Genomic DNA, 27,754 nt, shown 5'->3' on the forward strand with positions numbered 1-27,754 from the left:
CCACTGGATAGCATGTCTTTTACCACTGAAACCCTTTGTGTTCCTTTTAGTTGGGCATATTTCCAGACTTCTTTCCCCTTCATTATCCTGTTTTCGTTTCCCCCCCCCGAAAAAAATTAACAAACTGATATAAGTAAGATTTAAAGAATGTCTTTGAAGAAGCAAACATCACAGAAGTTGATAGTAGTGATATTAAATGAAAAGTTCATTTTGTTCTAGAAAAAGAGCTATGGGTAACCTAAATGCCTCTCAGTTTTTTCTCAGAGCAAGAAACTACTTAAGGTCTGTCTTTGAATAGAAGAGGAGAATAGAGGCTGTAGTTCTCATTTAACAAAAGTGTCTTTCAATATTAGTGGAATAAAGTGTCAAAATAAACTGAGTACTTGTTAAATTAGTAGCTAGTAAGAAGTAAGTCTGTACTGATATGAAAAGTCTGTGGATTAAAAGAAATACATTAAAAATTAATGTAAAATTAATTAAAAATTACAGAAAGTTATTAACGTTACTCTTCTCCTTTTTTAATCTCAGTTTAATTTTGTCCATTTTGAAATTATATATTCTACCTATTGCCTTTTGAAAAGAGAAAATTAATAATGAAACAATATATTTTGAATGTTTTCTTGTGGGTTTTATCTAGATTTCTATAAAAGTGATTTAAAAATATGGTTTGAAAATTTTGCCTCTGGTTGGAAGTAACATATATTTAAATGCTGGGTGAGCAGTAGGACCAAAAAAATACATAGGAGCCCCCTGGCAGGAATGTCATTTGTGACTCAAGTAGATGAAGAAGGAAAGAAGAATTGAGCTGTGCCACAAACAGGGGTAGGAGACAAGCGAGGTGTAAAGAGAAAAGAAAATGGGGCTTTTTGCAAGGCAAGAGGAATGAGCTAAAGCAGTGAATCGAAAGTGTCTGTGTACAATTAAGGAACAGTGAGTGGGGCACTTCCCTGGTGGCGCAGTGGTTAAGAATCCGCCTGCCAGTGCAGGGGACACAGGTTCGAGCCCTGGTCCGGGAAGATACCACATGCCGCAAAGCAACTAAGCCTGTGCGCCACAACTACTGAGCCTGCACTCTAGAGCCCGCAAGCCACAACTACTGAGCCCGTGAGCCACAACTACTGAGCCCATGTGCCACAACTACTGAGCCCGTGTGCCTAGAGCCCGAGCTCCCAACAAGAGAAGCCACTGCAATGAGAAGCCCGCACACCACAACGAAGAGTAGCCCTCGCTTGCCGCAACTAGAGAAAGCCTGCACACAGCAACAAAGACCCAACGCAGCCAAAACTAAATAAATAAATAAATTTATTTTTTTTTTAAGAAAGGAACAGTGAGTGGATCGGTATAGCTGGCGTGGCCGGCATGGAGGGGCAGCTGGGAGATGCAGGTTGATGAAGGAGAGGCTTTGAATGTCAAGTCAGAGAGCTTTGGCCTCATGCTGTTGATTTATGTAGTAGTTAGAAAGCCATCCACAGTAAAATGTAAGGAAATAGAAATGTGATGTGGGATAACCGTGTTCCCGATTTTGGTTTCTGAAGTCTGGGCTTTGTGTTAGGGCTTCCTTTAGGGTGGCTGGTAGTCACACCATCTCTGTTAATCTGCCCATAGTTGGCTAGTGTAAGGCACTGGGGGTTAGTTCACTTGACTTTCAAGGACCCAGGATTTTCTTCTCATTGACTGTAAGACGGATCCCGGTTTCAAAGATGTTAAAATTAAAAAAGAAACTGTGCACCTTAGAATCTGTGAAATGTACTATTAGCTACGTTAGTATAATGGTGTGCTTAAGGTAGCCGTGTCTGTATATTACAATAAGAGTAGTGGGCTTACAGTTGTGGAACTAGATATGCCAGATGACTTGTTTGAGGGAACTGTGTTCTGTGTTTGGTCTCGAGTATTTGAGTGTGAGGACGTCTTGGCTCCTGTCTTAGACCTGCTCACAGACTAGTAGCAGAGAGAGACCCGCTGACACATGCCCGGAGTCTTATGGATGGGGGTGGGGTGGGCAGGGAATGTGCCGGGCAGCTGGAGCCCACCAGGTGCATAAGGTTGGACGTGGGGGGCAAGGGCGTTTCAGGCAGATGGATTTGGAGGTTTTGAGTAGAGCACCAGAGTCATCCTGATAGAAGAGTAGAAGCCCAAGGTGAAGCGGGGTTGGAGATGCCCTGCTCTCATGTTCAATGCCACACTCTCATCATTGATAGAATGCTGTTGGTCCTACCCCAGAGGAGCCCGAATCCTGAAATACACTGAAGTATTGGGGCTGGCCAGAAAGTTCCTTCGGGTTCCCCCAGCCGTTATGGGGGGATCCCGAACGAACTTTTTGGCCAACCCAGTAACTACCCAGGGATCTGCGGGACCTCCCAGGACTTATCAGGGGCTGGGTTGGGGGGGGGGTTCTCAGTGAGAAGACGATGCTGCTCCTAGAGACCTGTCTGTACACACAACCCAGTGTGGGAAATAGTTTGTACCTGTGATCATGAAGGCTGTCATCTGACCAGCTGTAACCCTCGTTACACGAAGGGAAAGGATTAATAAGAACTGTAGCCTCATGGTCAGAGCGAGGCTGCAGAGCCAGGAGCCCGGGTCTACGTTCTGGCTTCGCCACTCGCTGTGTGATGCTGGCTAAGTGTTTAGCTTTTCTATTACATGGAATCCTCCTTTGTCACATGGAGATAAATGGTTGTGTGGCGATTAGAGGTAAAATCTGTAAAGGCTTAGAGCGACGCATGGCCCATCACAGGCACAGTTCTTAGGTTTTTTAAAGATGTTGTTTATCCAGAAGGTAAGGAGAATTAAATCTGTCACGCAGGTGGGTCAGAGACTGTGTGTTAGGTTTTCCCTCTGCTTAGACGACGTGTCCTTGAGTTGATTCGCTTTGTTTTCTCTACAGTTCCATACTCAGCAAGCAACCTTCCGTTGATTATTCAATATTAGAGTAAAAAAACAGTAGCAATAATGTCATTAGCTAAAGTGGAAGGCTTTCTGTGTTCTTAGGCGGTGTTCTACAATAGAAGTATATCCCCTTTTTATATATGAAGAAATTAAGGCATAGAGGGGTAAAGTAACTTTCCCAAAGTAATACAGCTAATACATGGTGGAGCCAGTGGCAGTCTCTCCTTGTACGTGCAGACACACACACCCACACACGTGTGCCCATGCAGATCTATTTTTGGAAGCTACATGAAATACCTAAATTTGCTTCTCCTACATCGTTGCCAAGGATTGGACCAATTCCTTGTTTTCTGTGTGTCCCGTGGATTATAATTCTCATCAGACAGTTTGAGAACAGGTTATTCCTCCCCCTACATTCCGAGTTGATTTTCTTTAGTGTAAGTTTCAAAGGGATTTCTTATGCGTGATGTAGTAACTACCATTCTTACCATAGAATATAGAGTGCTTTGATGTTGAAGGAAATAAACCCTTCAAGTTTGGCCAGAATGGCAAGAATACAGTTTTGTATTGAAGAATGACTCTTTACATGAAAGTTTTCTCTTGTTAATGCAACTTTTTACAGGAAGGTCACCATGCTTATCTGACATTTCCCATCTGTGTGGTTCTCCAGAGGTCTTTTACAATTACTCTGTTTTTAGACTTGACTATAGAAAAGAATCCTGTTTCTGACTTACTGTTTGGGTGATATGATTGCTGTCTTCATTTGTTTCCAGGTAGATAAGTAATTCATAAGGAGCTAATTTTAGCATATAGCCAGATGAAAGAGTTTTCTCAGCCAGACAGACTTAGCAGCACTGTCTTAGACATTTAAAGTACAGGTGTGAATAATAATTAGGTCCATCTTTATTACAGTTTTGACATCTCTTTAGCCTTTATCGCTGTAACACATATTCTTGGGACTGTGGAACATAACTATAACTTGTAGGGGGCTGTACTTTCACACGGCCATCATGAAGTGACCTGGTATCCAGTGATGATGCTTCTCCTTGCATTAAGAACAGTCTTGGGGCTTCCCTGGTGGTGCAGTGGTTGAGAGTCTGCCTGCCGATGCAGGGGACACGGGTTCCTGCCCCGGTCCAGGAAGATCCCACGTGCCGCGGAGCAGCTGGGCCCGTGAGCCATGGCCGCTGAGCCTGCGCGCCCGGAGCCTGTGCTCTGCAATGAGAGAGACCACAACAGTGAGAGGCCCGCGTACCGCAAAAAAAAAAAAAAAAAAAAAAAAAGAACAGTCTTGTCTTGTAAATAAGTTCATTTGTATCATTCTTTTTTTAGATTACACATATAGGTGATATCATATGATACTTGTCTTTGTCTTACTTACTTATTTGGGATTAACGTGTGCACACTGCTATATCTAAAATAGATAACCAACAAGGACCTACTGTATAGCACAGGGGACGCTACTCAATATTTTGTGCTGGCCCATATGGGAAAAGAATCTGAAGAAGTATAGATACGTGTATATGTGTAACTGAATCACTTTGCTGCACACCTGAAGCTAGCACAACATTGTTAATCAACTGTGCTCCAATACAAAAAAAAAGAACAGTTTGTCTTGGCTCTGCCACTGGCCCTGGATTCAGTAGCCATCCTTTGTAAGGAGGAGGGTGGGCGGGGCTTCCTCATCCCAGGCAGGGTTAGAGAGCATCCTTCAAGGCATATGTATCAAGTACTGGCTGTGTTAGCCATGGATATATTCATTATTACGTACTAGTGCTTCTCTCTATTTTGTTCCCTCCTTCAAGTGTCATCCAAAGATGCTGTGGAAAAAAGATATTGCCGACAACTGCTTTATAGTAAAGTTGACAAGTGTCTTTGAAGTGTTAGCCTGAGCCTGAGAGCAAAAGGGATGCACACGAAAGTGTCACGTGCAGCAAAACTCACTTATGACCGCTGCCCAGTGCCAGACACCGTCAGGCGTGCTGGTGAGGACATTTAAAGCAAAATCCCCTTCATTTCAACTGTGAGCCTTTCCCCATAGTACTAGGAAGGAAGGAACTACTTCAGCTAGCTTTTTGGATAGTAGAACAATAAAATATGTACCGAGACCTTGCTTTGAGTCCTTGTTCTGATGTTGACTAGCTGCGCAGCTACTAGGCAAGTCGTTTTTTTTAAATTTTATGTATGTATGTATGTATGTATTTATTTATTTTTGGCTGCATCGGGTCTTCGTTGCTGCGTGTGGGCTTTCTCTAGTTTGCAGCGAGTAGGGGCTACTGGGGGCTACTCTTCGCTGCGGTGCGTGGGCTTCTCACTGCAGTGGCTTCTCTTGTTGCGGAGCACGGGCTCTAGGCGCGTGGACTCAGTAGTTGTGGCGTGCGGGCTCAGTAGTTGTGGTGCACGGGCTTAGTTGCTCTGCGGCATGAGGCAAGTCATCTGACGTCTTGAAGTTCCTGTTTTCTCAGTTCACAGCGGAGATCATGATTATAATACCAGTCTCCCCACAGCATGAATTTAAATGATTATGGTAATAGCTACATTATTTTACTAAGTGCTTTACATATATTATTTTCTTCAATCATCAAAATGATACTAGGAGCCAAGTGAGATTCTCCCAGTCTTACAGATGAAAAACTTGAGGTTTAAAAGAGGAAAATATAAAAAGAGTTAATGTCTTCAGAGTCTTTTTGCAAACTCTAAAGCCTATGTGGGTGTCAGTTATCGACATTAGATTATAGTACTCCAGGGTCAGTCCTTTGTGGGTTGGAGACCTATCTCCTCTGTGTAGCTGTGTGGCATTGAACAGATGACTTGAATGTTCTGAACCATTTTCCTAGTCCGTAAAGCGCTGTTCGTGACGCCTACCTCATAGGTTGCTTCTGGGGGGTTCCATATATGGCACAGGATCTTGCATACAGTGGCATCCATGAACTAGATTCCCACTTTTCCAGCCAGAAGATTTCCCTTTTTTGGTTTTTAAATAGAATGTTGACAGTGATTCAGACGTGTATTTTCCCTTATCTAATTTTAAGTTCATAGAACATGATTCTCTGTTGGACATCTTTAGATCAATTATGATTTGCTTTAAGGTCCATCATTAACTACTTTTTACAAATTGGTACTGGTTTTCAAAATAGCTCATAAAAGATCATCGTTGCTAAGAAAAATTCCTGTTCAATTTTTCACAAGTACTTAAAAAATTTTCCCCACTTATTAAGTGATTTTGTGCAAGCAGAGCTGCTTAGTAAGACCTGTCTTTGTAGTCATTTCGCGCGCGCACGCGTGTGTGTGTGTGTGTGTGTGTGTGTCTGTGTTTGCAACGAGGTATTTTTAGATAGTTTAGCTGAACAGCAATCTGACGTCTTTAGAGGAGACATCAGTTCATTATGTGGATACAAATTCTATGCTTTCAGCTTTTATACACCAAGTCTTAATTTAAATCTGTTCTTCTTGCCGTTTCTAACGAAAGAGACTATATCATGGTATGTATTCTATTTCTTCCTAAGACTGGCCCTTCTAGTTAACCTTTGCTTAGAGAAACGATCAAGGTAGAAATGCCTGTATTTGCTCACAACTTAATATAGATTATACAAGTGTGGAATTTTGGGTCATATTTAAATATGCCATTATACAGCATGCTACACAGTGTTTTTCTATTGCGATGTGATTCAGGGGATTTAAAATAGTCATTATGGGCTCATAAATGCTGCTGTCTCATAAGAAGAACAATTTAAAGGCCAGGATGTGGGAGTTCTATCCCTCTAACTGTACATATTGCTTTATCGGTTCAAAAAATGCCTTTTGCTTTGTGAAAGATAATTTAATGCTGAGTATGTAAGAAGAACATGGTTATTTGCTCTGGTTGCTCTAGACAGTGTCATGTATTAAGTTATGATATCTTCTTTTATCTGTTTTGTTTTTTCATCTTTTTAAAAATTCTGGGAAAAGAAGCTCTTGCAGCCTAAGCAAATTAATGTTAGTTGTTTGTGTTACTTGTTCTCACAGAAAGGATGCCTTTGGTTACTAATAAGCATAGAACTGATGTGTTTGTTTTTCTGATTTTACTATAGCTAATTTTGAGAAGATATTCGTATAGAAGTTCAAAAGATTTTTTAAATTAATTTTCAAAATTTTCCTTTATTTATTTTCCAAAATTTAAAATCTATTTCTACTTCATGTCAACATGTCACAGCTTGAGTGAAAACTTTTGTTATTCATTCAGATGTGTTATCTGTGTGTTGTGGAGCTTCCAGGATTTGGGGCGTGGTTTATAATTGTTAATTCAGTTATTTGATAGTGTGTGAACCAACTGGGATCTCAGTGATACTTTAATTATTGCAGTGGAATTCTTCATATTTTCCCTGATTTTGTAAACATGACGTATTATCATCGAGAGATGAGTTACTTAACCTAAAGAAGTCGTGAGCTTGGAGAGTCAGGCTAATGATGGGTTGTATCTGAAAATGCAGAAAGCTTTCATTCGTCAAGAAAAAAAGCAATAAGCAATATCTACATATATGGAAGGGTCAGACAGGACATTTTTGTAGTATGAAAAACAGAGGAAATCCTAAAGCCCTGACATTAAAAAAAAAACAAAAAAACCCTTTCTTGTTCTTAAAAATTAGTGGTGTTATGTAACCATTTAAGAATTTAGCTGAAGCCTGATATTAAGTGACTCAGATTCCTAGCTTCTGAATGATGCTTCTTTACAGTGAAATCCAAGCAGTTGCCAGATTCTTGAGCCATGAGTTCATTCTCCCTCTCCCCAAAATTTGCATGCCATCAAAATTGAGACTCAGTGCCAGAGGAGGTGTGAGCGCTGCAATTCTTATATGCTAAGTGTGATACACTGCACGTCATGCTGTTCCTCAGTGGAATCACTGATATTTCAATTTAAGAGAAGTGACCAACTTCAGGCTAAAGTTTCTTTACTGGGAAGTGGCATAAAATCTCCTGAATCTGGCTTTATTGGCCCCTTTTCTTACTCCCCACAGCATCTGCACCAGAATAGCCATTGTTCTTTCAGAACCGTTCTCCCCAAATCAGCTGGGAAAGGGCCCTGCCCTTCTTCTGATACAGGAGTGTATTAACCGTATCAGCTAAACATGCTCTACTCACGTCACCAGTGTTTTCCGGTCTCACCCCTGACTTCGAGGAAGACACTTACATAAGCTGCTTCTTACACACATCACCCCAGGGGGCCTTCAGGAACTGTGAAATAGAACACTTCAAGACTTTTTCCTAAGGTACCTGGTGGTTCTCACCACCCTAAGGAGGATTCAGATTGGAAATATTAAGGATGCAGTTAATTGTCACCCCATTCCCCATCCCTGCCACACACACACACACACACACACACACACACACACACACACGCACACACAGAGCCAGTCATTGGCACTGAGATTAGTGAAGCAGTGTCCTTGTGGGGATATGTCCTACCTGACTTCTCAGGTGTTCATTCAGATCGACACCCCATCCCCCCTCCCCTGAGTTAAAGGTGATTAAATCTTACTGTTTTGTTCCATTCCTTTCAAAACGTCTTATAAGATCTGAACCATCAGTAACTGGAATTCTTGGCCATTGTGTCATGTGTCACCTTTCCCTTCCTTTCACCTTGTCACTTATTCACTTTGGAATTAAAGATGTCTCAATTCACTCTTTCTGCATTGACTAGAGATGATTTTTCACCTCCAAAACTAAATGGTTTATTCTCCACGTTTCTATAATTGGAATATATTTCTCATTCCCCAGTTTCCCATCGTTGGTAGAATACATTAGAATAAGCCTTGTTCATTCATATGTTAGGATATGCATATATCTACTTCGATGGGAAGGTATCTAGTTTATATGCATCAGAGAGTAACGGAGAGGACCATGGCTTTCAAGGCAGGAGGCCACACAAGAGAAATTAGGGTTTATCTGGTTTGCTCGATAGGTTTTGTCATTGGTGTCTTGGTTACTACTTCGTGTTTCTCGACTCTAATCTTCAAGTGAGTTCTCTGAATTGATACATGAGAGGAAGTAGCTTTCTATCTCAGGAGGTTTCTTAATTCTGTTGATAAAACCGAAAGCATTAAGGAACCGACTTCATTTACACGGGCACATTAAGTGAGATGGCAAACATCTAACCAAGTTCATACCTCAGCTGAACTTTTATTAGGTTGATACATTAGGAGGAGGCCACTAGGTGTTTCTCAAGTTCTTTAAAAGAGTCTATGAGCAAAATCCTAGATATTGAAGCTAACTTTACTTTAAAATATAATTGAATTCTTGTTTTACATTCCTGTGGGGCTCTTTTGTCATGCTTTTGCTAGTATGTATCTAACACCTTTACAGTTAATGGCTTAGCTCAAAAGGGACAGAAAACTTGAGACCTTTTACCTCTTATTACCCCATCTGTTTGCTGATTTCAAGAATCATCAGCTCATCACAGGATGGATCAAAATATCCTCTTCCTCATTATCATAACCATTTATTATTATTTTTGTATGTACTAATATTAACCTGGAAGCACTTAACGAGCAGGTGAAAACTTTTACAAAGTTTCCCCCCCACAAACCAGACATCCGCTGGTTGATTATAATCAAAATTCAAGACTGTTTATTCCATTGCCCACGAGATACTGTGAGGTTGTCACCTCGGATTTTTTTTTTTTTTTTTTACTTTTTATTGGAGTCGAGTTGATTGACAATATTGTGTTAGTTTCAAGGGGAGCAGCAGAGTGAATCAGTTATACGTATAATACATATATCCACTCTTTTTTTTTTTTTTAAAGATTCTTTTCCCATATAGGCCATTACAGAGCCTTGAGTAGAGTTGTCACCTCGGACTCGACACAGCCAAAATATGACTTCTGAGTGTTCTCCCAACCACCAACCCAACCAGCCAGGCAGGCCGCAGACACTCATGGTTCTCCAGGTTTCCTCCCCTCACCGTCCTTAGTGTTACCATTTACCGAGAGATGAAGACCCCAGACCTGCGAATTATCTTTGGTTTTTTGGGTGGCCCAGACTCCGTGCTCTTCCGCAAGTCTTGTTTATCCCTCCCTCCTGCTGGTGGCTCTCCCTCCATCGTTAGCATCCTGGTCCAAGCTATCAGCACCTTCTCGCTTGGACGCTTCCCGCTGACTCCTGGCGTCCCCCTTACTTCTAATCTTGCCCTTCTCTGTGCCATTCTTCACAAAGCAACCCACCGTATCTTAAAAAAGCAGAACCAGACCATGTCATTTCTTTTAAAAGTCTCCAGTGCTTAGAATAAAATCTGCCCTCCCTGCAAAGCTGTGCATGAATTGGGCTCATCTTGGTCTCCTCTCTTAGCCACTTCCCTCAGCTCCTCGACCTTCCTTATGTTCATAGAACGGACCAAGCCATGGAGTCTCCACAGGTTGTTCTTTTTTGCCCGAATTCAGTCTCCTGTGGCCTTCACCTGGCCTGCTCCTAGATGCTCCGATCCCAGGTGCAGGAGAGTCTCCTGCCAGGCCAGTCTGGGGTAGCCACGCAGGCATTTCTGTTACAGCACATTTATTTATTTATTTATTTGCGGTACGTGGGCCTCTCACTGCTGTGGCCTCTTCCGTTGCGGAGCACAGGCTCCGGACGCGCAGGCTCAGCGGCCATGGCTCACGGGCCCAGCCGCTCCGCGGCATGTGGGACCTTCCCGGACCGGGGCACGAACCCGTGTCCCCTGCACCGGCAGGCAGACTCTCAACCACTGCGCCACCAGGGAAGCCCTACAGCACATTTTAAAAAGTATCTGTCAAGCATTTATTATTATGTTTATGTTGTTCTTGCTGTTGTTTATGTTTTTACTGCTTATTTATTTATTAAGTGTCTCTCGTTGAAGCGTAAGCCTCATGAAAGCAGGGACTTCATTCGTGAGATTCAGCACTTAACCTGGCGTGTCTAGGATATGTTTACCATGAAAAAGCCATTTAGTACATATTTACTGAATGTGTGAGAGATGATTTACTAAAAAGTACAATAAGGCAGATATGGACAAACATCAGAATGAGTAGATAATTGTTTCCCCTTGAGAAGATATTGTCCCCCCTATGGCTAGATAGACTTAGGTGAAACTGAATAGGGTCTAAAGACTGAAGGCATATTTACATTAGCAATCGTAATGATAAATTAGGATTAACATTGCTAACTATCAGCATTTTGTTATAGTAAGTCATGTAGTTCTTTAACATTTACATAAAATAAGGAAATAAATATTACTCACCTAAGCAGCTAAAACTTTCTGGGATAAGCTGTTCAGGAATTTTGGCTGATACGAAGTTTTAGGCATTTGGACATTCTACCTAGAAGGAATATTAACATGGATTATATGAAAGATCAAACTATCTTTGAAGGCCTTCAGTATAATTCAGTGCCCAAACCAGGTCAAGGTACTTGCTTGTGTTTTTACATGGTGGGACCTCGACTGTCTAACATTATGAAAGTTACATGCTTTTCTAAGAGCGTTTGTCTTAATATACATAAATCATGGAATTGAGGTTAAAATTAATTTTGGTTTATGCAACATAATAGATCATTAGTAATGAACTCCCAACTTACTTTTCCCTTTTAGTATTTATTTTTCAGAATACTTGTTTAAAAATAATAATGCCACAATTTACATTGTAGAAAATTTGGAAAATATTCCAATTAATTTTTTTATTATATGAAAGTAAGATCTGGATTCAAGTTTTGACAGTGCCATAACTAGTTCATTTTTCTTGACATCAGTTCCCACAACTGAGAAATGAGGAGATTATGCTAAATAAATCCCTAAAAATCCTTCCAGGTCTATAATTGTACTATACAAAAACTTGCATTTGCATAATGCTTTATATTACTAGAGTTCTTTCACGTTGGTCGTCTGTTCTCAGAGCTGCCTTGTGAGACAGGCAGGATAGACCTTGTTATGTCTACTCCACACTGGTGAGAAAATTAAGCTACAAGGAATTACAATGATTTCTTGGGTCACACAAACTGCTTGGATATAGCCGTGTATTCTACAATTTCATATTATAATTTATGACCTCCTAATGCTAATCACTGGTTAGGAACTTGGTCAAAATAAGTATTCATTTTGTTAGTATATTTAATAAATTACCACTCTGTAAGAAGTTGAATATTTTTATAATCTGACCCCTTGTACCTGGGAAATTTGGTCAGGTACCCACATAACTTAGAGGAGGCCAGAACTAATTACTAAAGTGTTGTAGCAATCAGTGACACATAGGTGATCGCCCTGATGGAACTTTACGTAGATGGGATTTTATCTTTTGAGAAAGTTAAGCAGTTGATTGCAGAGGCCCCTCTAAACATGACCAGGTTAGGTTTTGAAAGCTGTTAAGTTTGTTTGCTGTGGTCCCAAAGGCACAGCCCACTCCATCCTGACTCTCTCCCCGTCTCTATTGTCCCTCCCCACCACCTGGACATAATGATTTACCTTTCTTTAGAAATTTATTTTATTGAAGTACAGTTGATTTACAATGTTGTACCCATCTCTGCTGTACAGCACAGTGACTCAGTCATACACATATATACATTCTTATTCTTTTCCATTATGCTTTGTCATGGGATATTGAGGATAGTTCCCTGTGCTATAAGTAGGACCTTGTTGTTTATCATATATATATATATATATAATAGTTTGCATCTGCTAATCCCAAACTCCCATTCCTTCCCTCCCCCAGCCAGCCTCTCCCTTGGCAACCACAAGTCTGCTCTCTAAGTCTGTGAGTCTGTTTCTGTTTCATATATAAGTTCATTTGTGCCATAGTTTAGATTCCACATATAAGTGATATCATATGGTATTTGTCTTTCTCCATCAGACTTACTTAGTATGACAGTCTCTAGGTCCATCCGTGTTGCTGCAAATGGCATTATTTCGTTCTTTTTGATGGCTGAGTTATATTCCATTGTCTATACCTACCACATCTTCTTTATCCATTCACTGGCCAGAGTAATTTGGAAAACGTTACTGGATCCTGTTAGTTTCCTGTTTAAAAGCCCAGTGGCTTCCCATTGCCCTTAACAAGCCTCCTTTGTAGTAGGATTGGTTCCTACTACTCTGAGCTTGCTTTTACCCCTCTGCCCTCCAGTAACCTTGAACTTGGTTTCGTTTCCTGAGCATCCCCAGGTTCTTCCTCCCTCGGGGCCTTTGCCCTCTATTCCTTCCATCTGTCGGGCTCTCCCCCAGATCGCGTTTGGTTGGATCCTTTGTGTTTATTGACCTCTCATCTCGGATATCACTTTCTCAGAGCAGCCTTCCCAGTGCCCCGTCTAAGTAGTCTCCCCAGTCCCAGCTATCACGGTCCATTGCATCACTCCCCCCGCCCCCTTTGGTATTCTCTATATAGTACTGATGATATCTACATTTATTTTATTTGTTTATCATTACTTATCGCTTCTTTCACCTTCCACCCTGAAGCCTCCTGCCTCCAGAAGGAAAAATTCCAGGGAGCAGGGCTTTGCCAGTGCCCATCGTTGCCTGATAACGAGCTCCTGTAACTATGCCTGGCTCCTTGCAGTCGGTCCGTGAATACTTGTTAAATAATTGAGTAGATGAATGAATCTTACAATTCTGAGGAGAGTTCAGACACTCTTCATGTGCCAGGCTCCTCTGTTGGAATCTATACAGACAGGAACTCAAAAAGTTTTGAGTCCACAAGTTTTATCCTGACTTGGAGGAAATCCAAACTGAATACATTGCTTAACTGTGCTTACCGTTAGCCTAGGTTTAGTATAATCTCCTCCTTCTTCTATTCCTCGTCATTTCGCTTTATTCTGGCTGTCTTACCTGTAATTGCTGGCAGAAAGGAGTGGCTGTTGAATTAGAACAGGAGAGGCCATCCTAATTCATTTTCTCTCGGCCTCAGTACCCTCAGCTCTAAACTCGGCTGAATCGTTCAGTGATGTGTGTGTCTGTTCAGCACAGACTGTATTTCAGGCCCTTTGAGGCAAGGGAGAGGGTGAAGGAAAGGCAGCCATGCTCCCTTTTGGACTTAACTCCGGGAAGGCTGGGATGTTTAGAGCAGCAGCTGCTGTAAGGGGCAGCTGAGCTCTGAGTGACACAGGAACCTCTGATGACAACGTCTCACCTCCAGGAGGGGAGCTCAGGAATTAGGCCGCCCAGGGGCGCCCTGCTAGGAGGAAGTAATAGCAGAGGCAGAGGAGAGAGAGAGACAGGGTGTGGCATGAGAATGAGCTGAGAGGGGTGTGCAGAGATCACAAGGAGAAGAGGTGCGTGCAGTGGTCGGAGGTGTGAACCTGTCCCTGCGGTAAAGAGGGTCCCTGACAGGCTCCTGGCCAGGGATTGGCGTGATCAGGTGCAAGTTTTTCTATCCTCTTCCAGAAGTTCACTGAGCTGCAACGCGGAGAAGAAATAAAAGGGAAACAAGAGATTGTTGTAGGAAGCAAGACAGGACGATGGTGGTGCAGTGGCATTAGATGAAATAGGAGAATGTATGTAAATCCCCATCAGAGGGTCTCACGCACAGTGGGCACTTGGCTAATTTTCTAAGTTCTCGTTTCTGCTGAAGGTGAATCGAGCCTTTGAAACTTCTAGGCTGCGGAAGTTAAACTGTTTATAGTAGAGGACATTTTCAGGTTGTTAACGCGTGTGTGTGCACACACGCACATGCACGCACTGATGACACCACAGGTTATATGAAACCCGTTGTAAGATTCCCTGAGTGTATCTTGATTAACGTGATTCTGTTTCCCTGCTTTAAACTTGGGATTAATAAATTAATATGCATACACATACGTGCTTAAAAGTTCAGAGAAAGCAGTTGAAGTTTAAGGAAAGTAAAAGCTTTTTAGAATACTAGATGTTGGTCTTTGTTTAGGAGGAATGTGCTACCTGAGACAGTTGATCAATTGATTATGTAAATAAATCCTTGGAGATGACGAGAAGGTCACAAGAAATGCTGGCACATTGACAGAAGTGAGGGTATTACCAAGGAGTCTCCTTATGAGGTCACACGCGCTCAACTGTGTCCTAGTCATTCAGACTCGTCACCAGGTGATATGGTGTCTGAGGTTTACCAGTCTAAGCAAACAAGCAAGCAAACCAAAAAGGAAAGGCGGAGGAAAAGAAAAATCTATTAGCCTTTATGCAGTGTATGCGGGATATATTTTTGATGGCCCTGGGCAATGAGTAATGCACCACAGATGTTCAGTTAATTCTCCCCCAGTGCCCTCTAGACAGAGCTAAAGCAATGAAATTATCTGGTGTGCCCGGGTTGACACACAAAGCCCTTGAAAGTAGACGTTAAATTAGATGTCTTATCACTGAAGTCCTTAGAAATAAATGCCAAAATGAATATGTTTATCACTGAAGTAAAAGGAAAAGCTGATATTCTAGACACATAAAATTAATGCCCACTATTTTGTGTGAGTAACTTAAGAGGGATAACATATAATTATTTTTTGATTTAAAGATTATTGTCTAGCTAAGTTGTAATACTCATCACTGGAAAAGCGGCAGTTGTGGTTGTGTTTGAGTGAAATCTAGAAATGGAAACATTAGCGGTGGAATCTGAGATGTCGTTTGAATTCTAGGTAGTCTCGTGTGTGTGTGTGTGTGTGTGTGTGTGTGTCTCACACAGATATAAGAGGAACAGGGTGGGATTTTTCAGTAAATAAAGTTGTATAGCCAGTGTACCCAGAAACCATGACTTAGAACAGACATGGCTTCACAGTTGAGTCACTGCCTGTGGGACATCAAGTAAGATGAACTACGAGGTCCTTGTTTGTCAATGGCCTCTTGGTACAAGTTGTAATAAACATCTTTTACTCAAGTTATGTGGAATTACTATTGAATATTTCTCCAAAAGGTAATATATATCTGCATTAAGCATTTTAGGAAAATGTTTTACCTTCGTGCTGAATGTATTGTGTGAGTGCTAAGAACCCCCGATCTTTCCATCCCATTCAGGATGAGATCCAGCGTCAGTCCCACAGCTTTCCCACATGATTTCACCATGGCGTCTCTCTCTGCTCTGATGCCCTCTGGGCTTCTCAGGGCTGGTGCTGACTTCCTAGCTGTTCCTAAAACACGCCAAGGCCACCGTGTCTTCGGCTTGTGCCCTTGATGGCCTTGTACGTGGGACCCCTGTTTCCCCATGTGTACCTGCAGGGTGCAGGCTTTCACTCCACTGAGGTCTTTGCTCAGAGGACACCTTAGCAGTGAGACCTCCTACCCTCTATATCCCGTGTCCTGCTTTATTAATTTTCAAATTACTTATCTCTGTGTGACATATTCTTTTTTTTTTTTTTTTGCGGTACGCGGGCCTCTCACTGTTGCGGTCTCTCCCATTGCGGAGAACAGGCTCCAGACGCGCAGGCTCAGCGGCCATGGCTCACGGGCCCAGCCACTCCGCGGCATGTGGGATCCTCCCGGACCGGGGCACGAACCCGTGTCCCCTGCATTGGCAGGCGGACTCTCAACCACTGCGCCACCAGGGAAGCCCCATGAATTCCTGTTTTTCAAAAGAGTATAGCTTACATTGCAATAGAAGTGTTTTTTTCCTGAGCAGTCTATTCAATAAATTTTTGAGTACTGTACTCAAAATCAGTTGACAGAGTAGGTGGCTTCTAGACTTAATTTTCCCTTGAACCTATTAAGCGGTACTTTTGGAGGACAAATAATTATTTTGGAAGCCTTATATTTCCATTGTGTAATATTTTGCATCTTGAAATTTGACTAAGTGCTCTCCGACTCATAGGACAGTGAACAAATCCAAACCTGTTTTATACTGTCTTTGATTCCTAAGGTACTGTGATACTTAGTTGATTTCATTTTGAAGCTGCATGAAGAGCCCAATAATTTTTCATAAAATGTTTAGTAATTGGATTCCTTCGGCTTAGGGATATACTAGACTTCTTTCAATTTTGCACAAAGGCAAATATAACATACGCTTCATAAATATATGAAATATAAGTATATGTTAATATATAAAGTTTGTCTGTATGTCTATGTGTATAAGATATAGATCTATAAGGTGTATGTGTGCGTGTATATATACATATATACCTAGTAAAATGGTGTATATATCTAATAAAGTGGTATGATTAAAACTATCCCTTTAGGAGATAACTGAGAATATAAAAACCAGTTTTCTCATCACATTGTCACATCTTCAGTCTTTCTTGGCTATCCCTTTTTTTATTTTTAAAGATTTATTTATTATTTATTTTATTTATTTTTGGCTGCATTGGATCTTAGCTGAAGCACACGGGATCTTTGTTGAGGCATGTGGGATCTTTCGTTGCGGCACGTGGGCTCTTCGTTGTGGTATGCGGGCTTCTCTCTAGTTGTGGCGGGCACATTTTCTCTCTCTAGTTGTGGTGCGCAGGCTCCAGGGTGCGTGGGCTCTGTAGATTTGGCGTGCGGATTCCAGAGTACGTGGGCTCTATAGTTTGCGGCACGCGGGCTCTAGTTTAGGCACTCGAGCTCAGTAGTTGTGGCGCACGGGCTTAGTTGCCCCGCGGCATGTGGGATCTTAGTTCCCTGACCAGGGATCAAGCCCGTGTCCCCTGCATTCTAAGGCGGATTCTTTAGCCCTGGACCACCTGGGAAGTCCCCCCAATCATCCTTCTGTCACATCAGTCTCTTAATTAATCTTTGCTGAATGCAGCACTTATCACTATTTGACAGTTTTCTTCGTTAATCTTTTATTACTTATCTTGCCCGCTATTTGTAAGATCCGTGAGAGCAGGGAGTTTATCTTACTTGCTGCTGGCTTAGGAAACTGGGACCAGTGCATGGCATACTGGCATAAAGTGGGTTTTTAATAAATGTGTTTGACTGACTAAAGGAGCTCTAATGTTGATTTTATCCAAATTGCACACAGCACTGTGAGGTCAGGGTGTCATCAGAGCCCTACCTACTTCTCCTTAATGAACTGAGAATTTCACTGTGGAAGATTTTTTGCAGACAGGTCACAAAAGAGTATCATCATATTTGTATCTGTATGAGTTAAGATAATGCTAGCCATTGTATCAAACCAAGCAAAACACAAGGGTTCAAATACAATAGAAGTTTATTCTCTTTTGCATAAGATCTGAAGCAAGTACTCTGGATCACTTAGTGGACAGTTTTCCTCTAAGCAGGGATCCAGGCCCCTCCACGTTATGGCTCAGTTGTCTAACCTTCGGCGCAAAGCTTCTGTTGTCTTCCGACAGACTCTTGATGCAAGGGGAAGGTCTCGGCGGGTCTGTAGAAGATGCATATAAGGAGGGCGTAGGCACGGCATCCATCACTTCTGTTTGTTCATACCCTGAAGGCGTGAAGTCAGTTGTATGGGCACCTATGTGACTGTAAGGGAAGTTGGGAAATGCAATCCAGCTGTACTCCCTGGAAGAGGAGGACATTGGTGAATAGCTCGCCAGTCTCAGCCATTTTTGGGCATTTTATTGTATGGAGACCTAAGTGCATTTGTGTTTGGATGTCACGTGGCTTTTATAACTTTTTTTTAAAGAGTTAAACATGACTTGTGGGGTAATGTCTTTAATTCTGAGTGAGGCTTTCTTGCCAAACCAACTATTTATTTTTGTTCAAAAAGAAGGCAGCTTAGGATCATCCGTGGATCCCATAGGAATCTTTTTTCCTTGGCTTTAAAGGCTCATTTCCGACTCCACGCTCCCTTGAGCATTCTTACAGCTGGGATAACTGCCCACCGTCCCTCTGCAGCTCATCAGAGTTGTTGTCTAATTGGTCCTAGAAACTGCCTTCTCCTATCACGAGCGGCTCCCCACCATCTCCAGGGGTCTCCACTTCCAGAGCACCGATCCCATGTGGTCCTGGAAAACACGAGAACTCAAGTTTTAGTAACTGTAGAATATGATGATCAGTATTACTATATGGATAATCACCAATTTTGCTAAAAAATATATTTATTGGGTTGGTTTTTGTATTAGACAGTGAAGCTATGGTGATATTAAAGTTTCTTAGGATATTTCCTGTTTAAATCAGGGAGCAGATGGGTGTCACAGTTGGCTTAGAATATGGCCCCAAATAACACATTTCTAGAGTCCAGATGCAGAGTGCAATGGGCGTAGATTTTGGAGCCATGGACCTGGGAGCTTTGGACAAGCCACTTGAGCTGTCTGACCTTCTGTTTCTCCGTCCGTGAAGTGCAGTATCTGGGCTCTTTATAAGTATCGGAACAAAGAGGCATCAGATGTTCACCACGTTGCTCATTAGGTACACGTGTGCCCCAGATAATGGGGGAATTATTCCTCACGTGAGGAGAACGTGCACATAGGGTTAGGATTTCTGTAGGTGAAGTGCTACCCAGAAGGTGACTTTTCAGTTACCTGACTCAGTGCCAAAATTTGCCATGTATTTTATTGAAAAAATCTTGGACTAAGTGATCTAGACATTTTTTTTTGAAATTCCTCAGAGAAAGGTGTGCTTTTCAGATCACTGGTTATTGATAGCTGCAAATAAACTGCAAAGGAAAAGGGATTATATGGGGGGGGTGTGTTTGGAGTGAGAATGGAGTGGCTGTCACTTGAAAACCATCATAAAACTGTGTTTTTTAACAGACAACAGGACATTTCCTTTGGTGATACATACATGTTAATTAACTACCTCGGTATTTCTGTGGAAGATTATATAGTTTGTTTTATTTTAGGTCCCAGATAAACATTTTCATTTTGAAAAACTACAACTGTCTTTCAGAGGACAAACTTTTAGTGGTTCTGATATTTATTATAGAACTATTCTCACTGTGCCAGGTGTCTTTCTTTAAGGTGATGACATTAGTTGACTAACTTATTTGTGTGTGTGCCTGCACCCACATACTTTTTCTCTGATTGTCAGATGTTAGGGGTATTGTATAACATATCAGGCAAGATTTCATTCTGCAAGAGTTAACTACCAGAGAAGGAGTTGCTTTTGTCTCTTACATTATGAGGTTCTCTCTCAATTCATTTTATCTTTTTTTTTTTTTAAACAGAAAAAGTACTCTTCAGTAAGGAACATAAGGCAGTAATGACCTCAAACAATGCTAGCTTGGAATGTTGTAAGGGTCATATTGTGGAACGTGGGATGAGGGAGTTAAAGAAGTTTTACACAGATTTAATAATGATTCTTGGATATGTGATCTCAGAATTGCAAATACTGGTTACTACCATAACATTTTAAAGGTTAGCTTATAAATAGTAAATGATTTTGTAAAGAACCTACAAGACGATGAAAAATCAACCTCACTAATGTTGCACAGTATATCACAAAGAGATGCAAAAAGTGGTGCATCTCAAACAACTTAGAAGGAATGAAAACTCTATTGGATGACTCGGAAAGTGACAGTGTGATGTCAGAATCGTTGACATTGGAGATGCAGATGTAAAGTTTTAATTTGTTTTATGAAAGTGAGAAATTGTTTTAAATGACTGTTTTTCTATATGATTTTGAAATTTGTACAAGAAACTACATTAGTAAATTGATATAAGCAGACATTTCAGAGTTTCATCAGTATTCATGAGAGTTTTCAAGTCAACCAATAAGTCCATAAATACAGTAAAGTTCAATGCTTAAGTGTATTCAGTACAGGGCCAGGCAGCCAGGAATCTCTCTCTGCCACCTTTTCACTGTGTGATCTTGGTGCAAATAGCTTTTCTGTGTCTTAGTTCCTCTTATCTAAAATAATCATAATAAGGCTTCCCTGGTGGCGCAGTGGTTGAGAGTCCGCCTGCCGATGCAGGGGACACGGGTTCGTGCCCCGGTCCGGGAAGATCCCACGTGTCGCGGAGCGGCTGGGCCCGTGAGCCATGGCCGCGGAGCCTGCGCGTCCGGAGCCTGTGCTCCGCGACGGGAGACGCCACAACAGTGAGAGGCCCGCGTACCGCAAAAATAAATAAATAAATAAATAAATAAAAATAGTCATAATAATAACCTACTTCATGAGATTCTTGTAAGAACAGGACTGGTGTGCAGGTGACCTTACTGTTGCCTTACACAGCCTTACATCTTGGAATAGATGGTACTTAGATCATACACTTTCTCCTCATACTAAAGGATTCCACTTTTCTGTTTTGAAGTGAAGTTCACATGAGTTTCCTATTCAGTGCTTTCTATGAATGTCCGATAGAAAAGGCTTCTTAAAGGTATTTGCTTGAAAACATCAGTCGTGTGACTGACAGCCTTTCAGTCAATTTACTAGTTTTGCTTATTTATTTTCCTCAACAGGGGTCCGAGTTGTTCTGTTTGTGTTCCGTTTATCCTTATTTCATAAATGTAGGGATTAAATTTCAGATTGTAATTCATGCCACTGTAGCCAAGGAAGTTTATGGTTCATTCATAGGTTACCAACCCTAAAAAACACGCGGGTAGCCTTTCTGCCCTGGGGAGAGGGCTGGGTCACCACCACATTTCAGGAGATATTTCTAACATATAAAAAGACTTTAAGAATGGTCCACATCAAAAAATATTTAAAAAATAAAATATAATATGTAGAGTTTTGGGGGAAATATATATAATAAGTAAAATACTATAATGGTGGTATTAGGTATGAGAGTGTCAAAAATAAGTTAGTTTTTTTTTTTTTTCCCATTGAATTTGGAAACTATCTGACCTAAGATGGAAAAATGGCAGAGGGAATGGAAAGGGAGAGAGACAGCTGCAGGTGGATTCTACAGGTTATTTCATTTAGTCACTGGACAATGTTACGTTCATTTTACAGAGGAAACTAAGGTGCACAGAAGTTAATCAACTTGCTCAGGGTTGCTTGACTTAGCAGGAAGTTGAACAGAAGATAACTTGATATGTACAATGAGACTTACGTCTTTTGAGCCTGCCAGGAAGCTGGGAGAATATTAAGTTCTTACAAATTGCTAATCTTTTGGCAGGTTTCTCCAGTAAATATAAAGCAAATTTTTGTTGAACCGTTCGTTCCTTTAAAGCATAGTCATACCAGTATTTAAAAATGTCTAGATGTATTTTAATGAGAAATAGTATTAAATCTATCAGTTTATTAAATTATTATCTCACGACCCTTTGGGGAAAGCTTTGTTTCTTGCCTTGATGTATATTTACAAACGAAAGAAACTGTATACTGTGCAGAAATCTTTCTCTTTGCTTTGTGGAGTACTGATGCATGAAGTATTATTTCAAGGATGAGTCCTGGGTCTTGAGCACGTCTTAATGGGATGTGAGAGAAGTAAAACTGATTTCTGATGAATAATATTCAGGAGTCCAAATGCTTACTTTTTCTGGTGTTCCTAAAGAAATATTATGGGGTAGAGAAATAAAAGTTGACCACAGTATAAAGTGGTCTTTAAAACGAGCTACCAAATAATATTCCTGCCTATGCAAGCTGTATGTAGAAATAGGTCAGAGCGTGTCGGAACTCGTCGTATTAGAAAAGATCAGTTTTAGTAAAAGAAAAGCTGTGTGTGTGTGCGTGTACACAGAGAGAAAATATGACTTGCTTTTAAAGTACAACCTGAGTCCCACCGTGGTTGAAGGAACAGTGTCTGGAGCTGGGTGATGACTGGCCCCTGAGGCCCTTTCTGAGAGCAGCTCCGTCCCTGCTGGCATCCAGACTAGATTCCAGATGCAGGAATGCACAGCTGGGAGCCCCTGTGTCTTCCGCGAATCTGCACGTGGTGGTTCATGGCCGACACCCTTCTGTCTGGTTCTGGGTGCCAGGCTCTCCTCTGAGTGCTTTCTACCCAGTCGTTCACTTAATCCTCACCACACAGGTCTTTAATAAATGATGAATGAATGGGAAGTAGAGGAGACTGTATTTTCACTGGCACCTCAGGAAAAAATGGGCAATGTGTCCAGGAATATACCAGCTCCTCCCCTCAGAGCCTGAAAATATGAGTATGGAAAGCGCTCACAGAGCTCCAGGGATGACCTGGGGAGAACAGCACTCATTTGGGTAAACTCTTAGTGTTGCGTCTTAACGTGAAGCTGGTGTTCAGTCACTGAGTGTGATACTCAGTTGACCTTAGTACTGTTGTTACTCAAGGTGAACTGCCAGGGAGGATTGGATAGATTCTAACCGTTACCCCAAACCTTGTGTGTTCTGTTGTAGCAATTTCTTGAAATAAAAGGGATTCTGGGGTTCGTTGGGAAATTTTTAGTGAGGTAAATTTCAACTGATGGTGACAGTGTTTTTTTGTTTTGTTTAGTTTTGAACCGTTGGGTTTCTCAGCAGTCCTATGGTGCTAATGCATCATGGGACATACAACTCTACTATGTTTCCATTACATCACCAGTGTAAGGTACCAATGTATTACCAGTGATATACATCACCAGTGTAATGTACCAATGTATTACCAGTGGTATAGCAGCCCTTTCTTGTAGAGCTGGAAAACATAAACCTAAGAAGTTTTTGGGGGGAGAGAAGGAGGGGGAAGAAAGGAAATGCCCTAGTCTCTACTATGTTAGCACCACTTTGAGGAATTTTACCAGTTCAGCAAAGTATTTATTTAGCGGTGTCAGAGATTTCAAGGCGTCCTCACTCACTGAATTTATGTTCAAAACAGAGTTCATTTATTAGCCGGTACTTTTATGAATGCCAATCATTAATTAATAAACCAAAGGCTATCAAATGCCTGTTCGTATATGAGCCTTAAGTCTTCCCTAGTACTTCTTACTTAAAGCTAATTGTTAGAGCACCCCTGTTTCTCCCAAAAAAGAAAACAAAACCAGCTACCATTTAATTGATACCCAGATTTTACAAAACTGGGATTAATATTGTTTATGCTTACTTTATGCATTTAAGAATCTGATTCAAATACGTATTACCATTGTTGTTTCTTATGTAATTAATAGTGTTCCTGGTGAAGCTGTGATTCAGTCATTTGCCTGACGCTAGTTTGTTACAATTGTGATTCACAAGTGCCCTGTCTTTAGGAATACAGATTGCTTGATCCAGGAAAAATGTGAGCAGTGATATATTCATACAATCAAATATGAAAATAAAAGCATTTAAATGACAACAAGAAAAATATAAGAGACTTCCTTGAATTGCGTTCGTAATGAATTGCTGTTAAATATTGAATATATTGGTGTTAAGATCAAAATGTATAAAATATATTAATTTCCCCTTTAATTTATTTAATTATTATTTAATTTTATTCAGGTAGCTACTGCGTATAGCCCCAGCTTCAAAAAATTTTCTTACTGTTGAGCAGAATTTCTGTTATAAGTGGTGGCTAGAGCCGCAAGATAATTCCCAGCCCATTTAATCGGAAATTTGATCAAACAGCATGGTGATAGTAACTTAAAAAGGCCTGGGATCAAGCGTAGAAAAGCTGGGACAAGTGAGTCTTTTGTCCTTGGCGTGTGGCCCCCTGCTTTGGTATGTTTTGCTCCGACAGTGAGTTACTGGCTCCCAGCATTCGGCGTTACCCTTTTGCCCTGAGGTTGAACGCGGTGCCTGTGCCTGTGTTTGCACCCTGACTCCCAGCTCCCGGCTGGTTCGTTTCCCTCTGAAAGAGCCGCTTCCCTTAGGCCTGGGCTCAGGTCTCCAGTCTGTAGAGTGTGAGGCTGGGCCGCACCCATGCATTTCAGGCCCTCTTCTCTCGGGCAGACAAGCTCCACACCCCTCCCATTCCACAGCCGTGGCCGACGTGGCCTGTTGATAGCGTTTAATCACGGGACTCTCATCCCCATCTATGGGGAAAAATGCGAAGCTTTCTCAAGCATGGCATCTGTTCTCGTACAAAGAGATATTTAGCTAATACTGAATTTTATATGCATTAACTTTAACATCATTTCATTGTCTTCAAAGAACACAAGTGGTGGTGGGGAGATCAAAAGCCACGTTTAAAAAACTATGTTTGAGGGAGTTCCCTGGCGGTCCAGTGGTTAGGACTCCGTGCTTCCACTGCAGGGGACTGGGGTTCGATCCCTGGTCAGGGAGCTAAGATCCTGCAAGCCGTGCAGCGTGGCCAAAAACAAAGAGTGTTTGACTTATTTTTCTATTGTGCCTGACACCTACTACAATGACTTTTTAGGTAGTAGAATTTACATTTGGAATTGGGGGTGTCTTATTCACCTTGATATTTCCTGTCCCTAACAGAGTGTCTGACATAGCAGATACTTAATAAGTATTTCTAAAGTAGAATTGAATTCTTAAGAATGAAAGCGTTTCTTCTTTTCTCTTTACACACAGACTTTATGGTTCTTAGCTTAACAAAGCCACGTAATTCTGCTCTTTGTGGGTCTGAGTGAGCGTAGATGAGTAGATTGTGGACTGTCTGTCCACACTCCACAATCTGTTTAGAGCTTTAGAGCTCGAAGGCTGCTGTGCTTTCCCCACAGTGCATTTAGTCAGGAAAGACGACCAGTTGATGGACACTGTCCTGCGAGACTTGAGTCAATAACTGGTGAGTAAAACTTCATCAGATGGATACATCTTTATTTGACATATTCAAGTTAAGTTTTAAAAATCACACTGTGTGGCACATGGCGACCTGAGTCATCTCTATAAAAGATAATCGGTAAAAATCAGTTTATTGTTCTGTAAGTACGTGTATCGACTGATGCCTTTTAAAGTCGCTGAGCTACGGAGTCTTGGTTCTTCAGTTGCCTTTTGTGGTGAGTGACTGCGTTCAACGAAACGTAGCCAAGATGAGCAAGGGTGTTTATCCTGGCTTTGAACCCATTGTTTTACTATCTGACATGTATCACTCAGCTACAAGTAAAATACAGCTTGGCAAACTTTTGTCTTCAGACTGTTCCTGAAGAAATCCTGGAAATATTTCGCTATTCTACATTGTGAATAAAATATATAAATTCTCAAATTTGGGGGTTTTCGCCTATCTGTTCCTTGCAGGGAAATTGTTACTTTCCCAGTTTTATCTCTTTCAAATCATCTTCAATTATCAGTTAAAAAAACATTCATAGTGAGATATACATCATTCTTGCAATGATTTCACACATTTGAATAAACATCTCACTTCTCTGAGCTTCTCCAACATATGCCTTTTTATCTGTTTATTTAGCATCTGTTTATATGCCCCCCAATAAATTTATGTTTAAATCTTTTCTTTGTATACTTTGTCTCCCGTGATGTTACAAATATTATTTCTCTGCAGACTGCATTAAATGGTTTTTTTTCTGAAGGGGTATAATTTTACTATTTAAATTTTTTTAATTTAATTTTTTTATTTTTTATGCAATTTAAAGGTTGCTTTCCATTTACAGTTATTACAAAATGTAGGCTATATTCCCCACATTGTACAGTACATCCTTGAGCCCATCCCATGCCCACCCCTCTCCTCCACCCGCCACTGGCAGCCACTAGTCACTAGTTGTTCTCTGTATCTGTGAGTCTGCTGCTTTCTTGTTATATTCACTACTTTGTTATACTTCTTTAGATTCCACATGTAGGTGATGTCATACTGCATTTGCCCTTCTCTGTCTCACTTATTTCACCTAGCACAATGCCTTCCAAGTCCATCCGTGTGTTCAGTACTATTAAGTGTCGTAATCTGTTTATTGAGCCAGGTCTGAATGGCTCTGGGTGTCAGGAACCTGCATCACGTCCCCTATGGGACTTACTCTAAACTGTGAAGTGACATCTTGGTTTTGGAAGAGGAGGAGGGATGAGGGTCCCAGGAGAGAAGGCAGTATTGCCAAGGCAAGCTCTTCCTTAAGTTTGATTTTAACAGTTAGTCTTTATTATTTATTATTCAGCAGCCAAATCGGATCAGTATGCCAGCAGGAAAGAAAGGTATTATCAGTGTGCAGGGTGTCAGTTAGCATATATTTTGAAATGTCAGGTTTATTATTGGCCAGTAGTGTCTTCTAAGTGTGATGCTATAGATACATAGTGCCCTTTTTGAATTCAAAAGAATTGCTAATAACTTATGAATGTAAGATTTTAAGGGCAGCGTTTTCTTAGCATCTCATTCACTAACTAGCACATAGTAAGAGGAAGAGGGCTCAGTAAATATTTGTTGAATGGGTGAATGTTTCCTTTTTCAGTGCATTTTCTCTGCTGTATGGGGGGTGATAGAAGCACTTGGGGGATGCTGAGGAAATCTGTTCAATAGACGCAATTTGTATTTGGAGTTTAGACGTGAACAAGTAGTATCTATGTGTCTGTGATAGGTAAATGTTGTCCATAACCTTCTCGACTCTGCGTTCTCCGAGAGCATACTTTCCTGTTTTCTCCGTAGTGCCTGTGTAGTTACTTGTATAACAATACACTTTGTTCTAAGATGCTCATCTTTTTAACCTTTAAACATCATTTGGGCATACATGAACCTCAAATCTGTTTTCTTATTTAAGCTGTCTCTTGCCACAAAGTTGCACTTTGCTGGCTCACAAATAGTAGAAGACTAATTTGCTCATTGGTGTATAATTTGAAAGTTGTAGCTCATTGAATTCAGTGCTCACCAGGTTAATCTTAACCGCCAAACCCACCTACTTAAGCGTTGAATTTAGTATGATTTAAGGCTCATTGAATGCCCATAAACTTTACAAATTCATTTTGTGATTTTTGGTAAATAGGACAGTATTTAGTCATGGTGAATTTAAAAAATGAAGGACCTTTCCTGGCCTGGAGTAGAGTGTGACACAATTTGTAGATGCCTGCTTGGAGTTCTCGGTTCCAGCTGTAACAAAGTTTCTCCTGATCCTTCCCCAGCTTCCTGCAGATTTCACAAAGCTACACCTCACCGACAGTCTCCACCCACAGGTGACTCACGTCTCCTCCAGCCACTCAGGATGTAGCATCACCAGTGATTCTGGAAGCAGCAGTCTTTCTGATATCTACCAGGTAGGAAGGTGTTTTCCTTGTCATTCGCTTCATTTTCATGTATTCTGAGGAGTTCTGTGATTTTTCATGGATAGAATCTTAAAGGTAAATATATGTGTGTGTATTATATGTGCACAC

At 41.2% G+C, this 27,754-nt stretch overlaps 1 protein-coding gene across 11 annotated transcripts in view; it reads left to right on the top strand.

Moving 5' to 3' along the window:
* The window catches only part of RAPGEF2 (Rap guanine nucleotide exchange factor 2), a 241,680-nt gene that overhangs the window by 159,139 nt on the left and 54,787 nt on the right, over positions 1 to 27,754 (top strand). For all 11 annotated transcript variants that reach the window (XM_082652809.1, XM_082652814.1, XM_082652813.1 and 8 more), the window contains one exon: positions 27,506 to 27,637. In XM_082652809.1, the coding sequence (XP_082508935.1) occupies positions 27,506 to 27,637 (132 nt within the window). The remainder of the gene's footprint in view (positions 1 to 27,505; positions 27,638 to 27,754) is intronic.

This window comes from Grampus griseus, assembly GCF_964374135.1.
Source record: "Grampus griseus genome assembly, chromosome: 4".
Taxonomy (NCBI): Eukaryota; Metazoa; Chordata; class Mammalia; order Artiodactyla; family Delphinidae; genus Grampus; species Grampus griseus.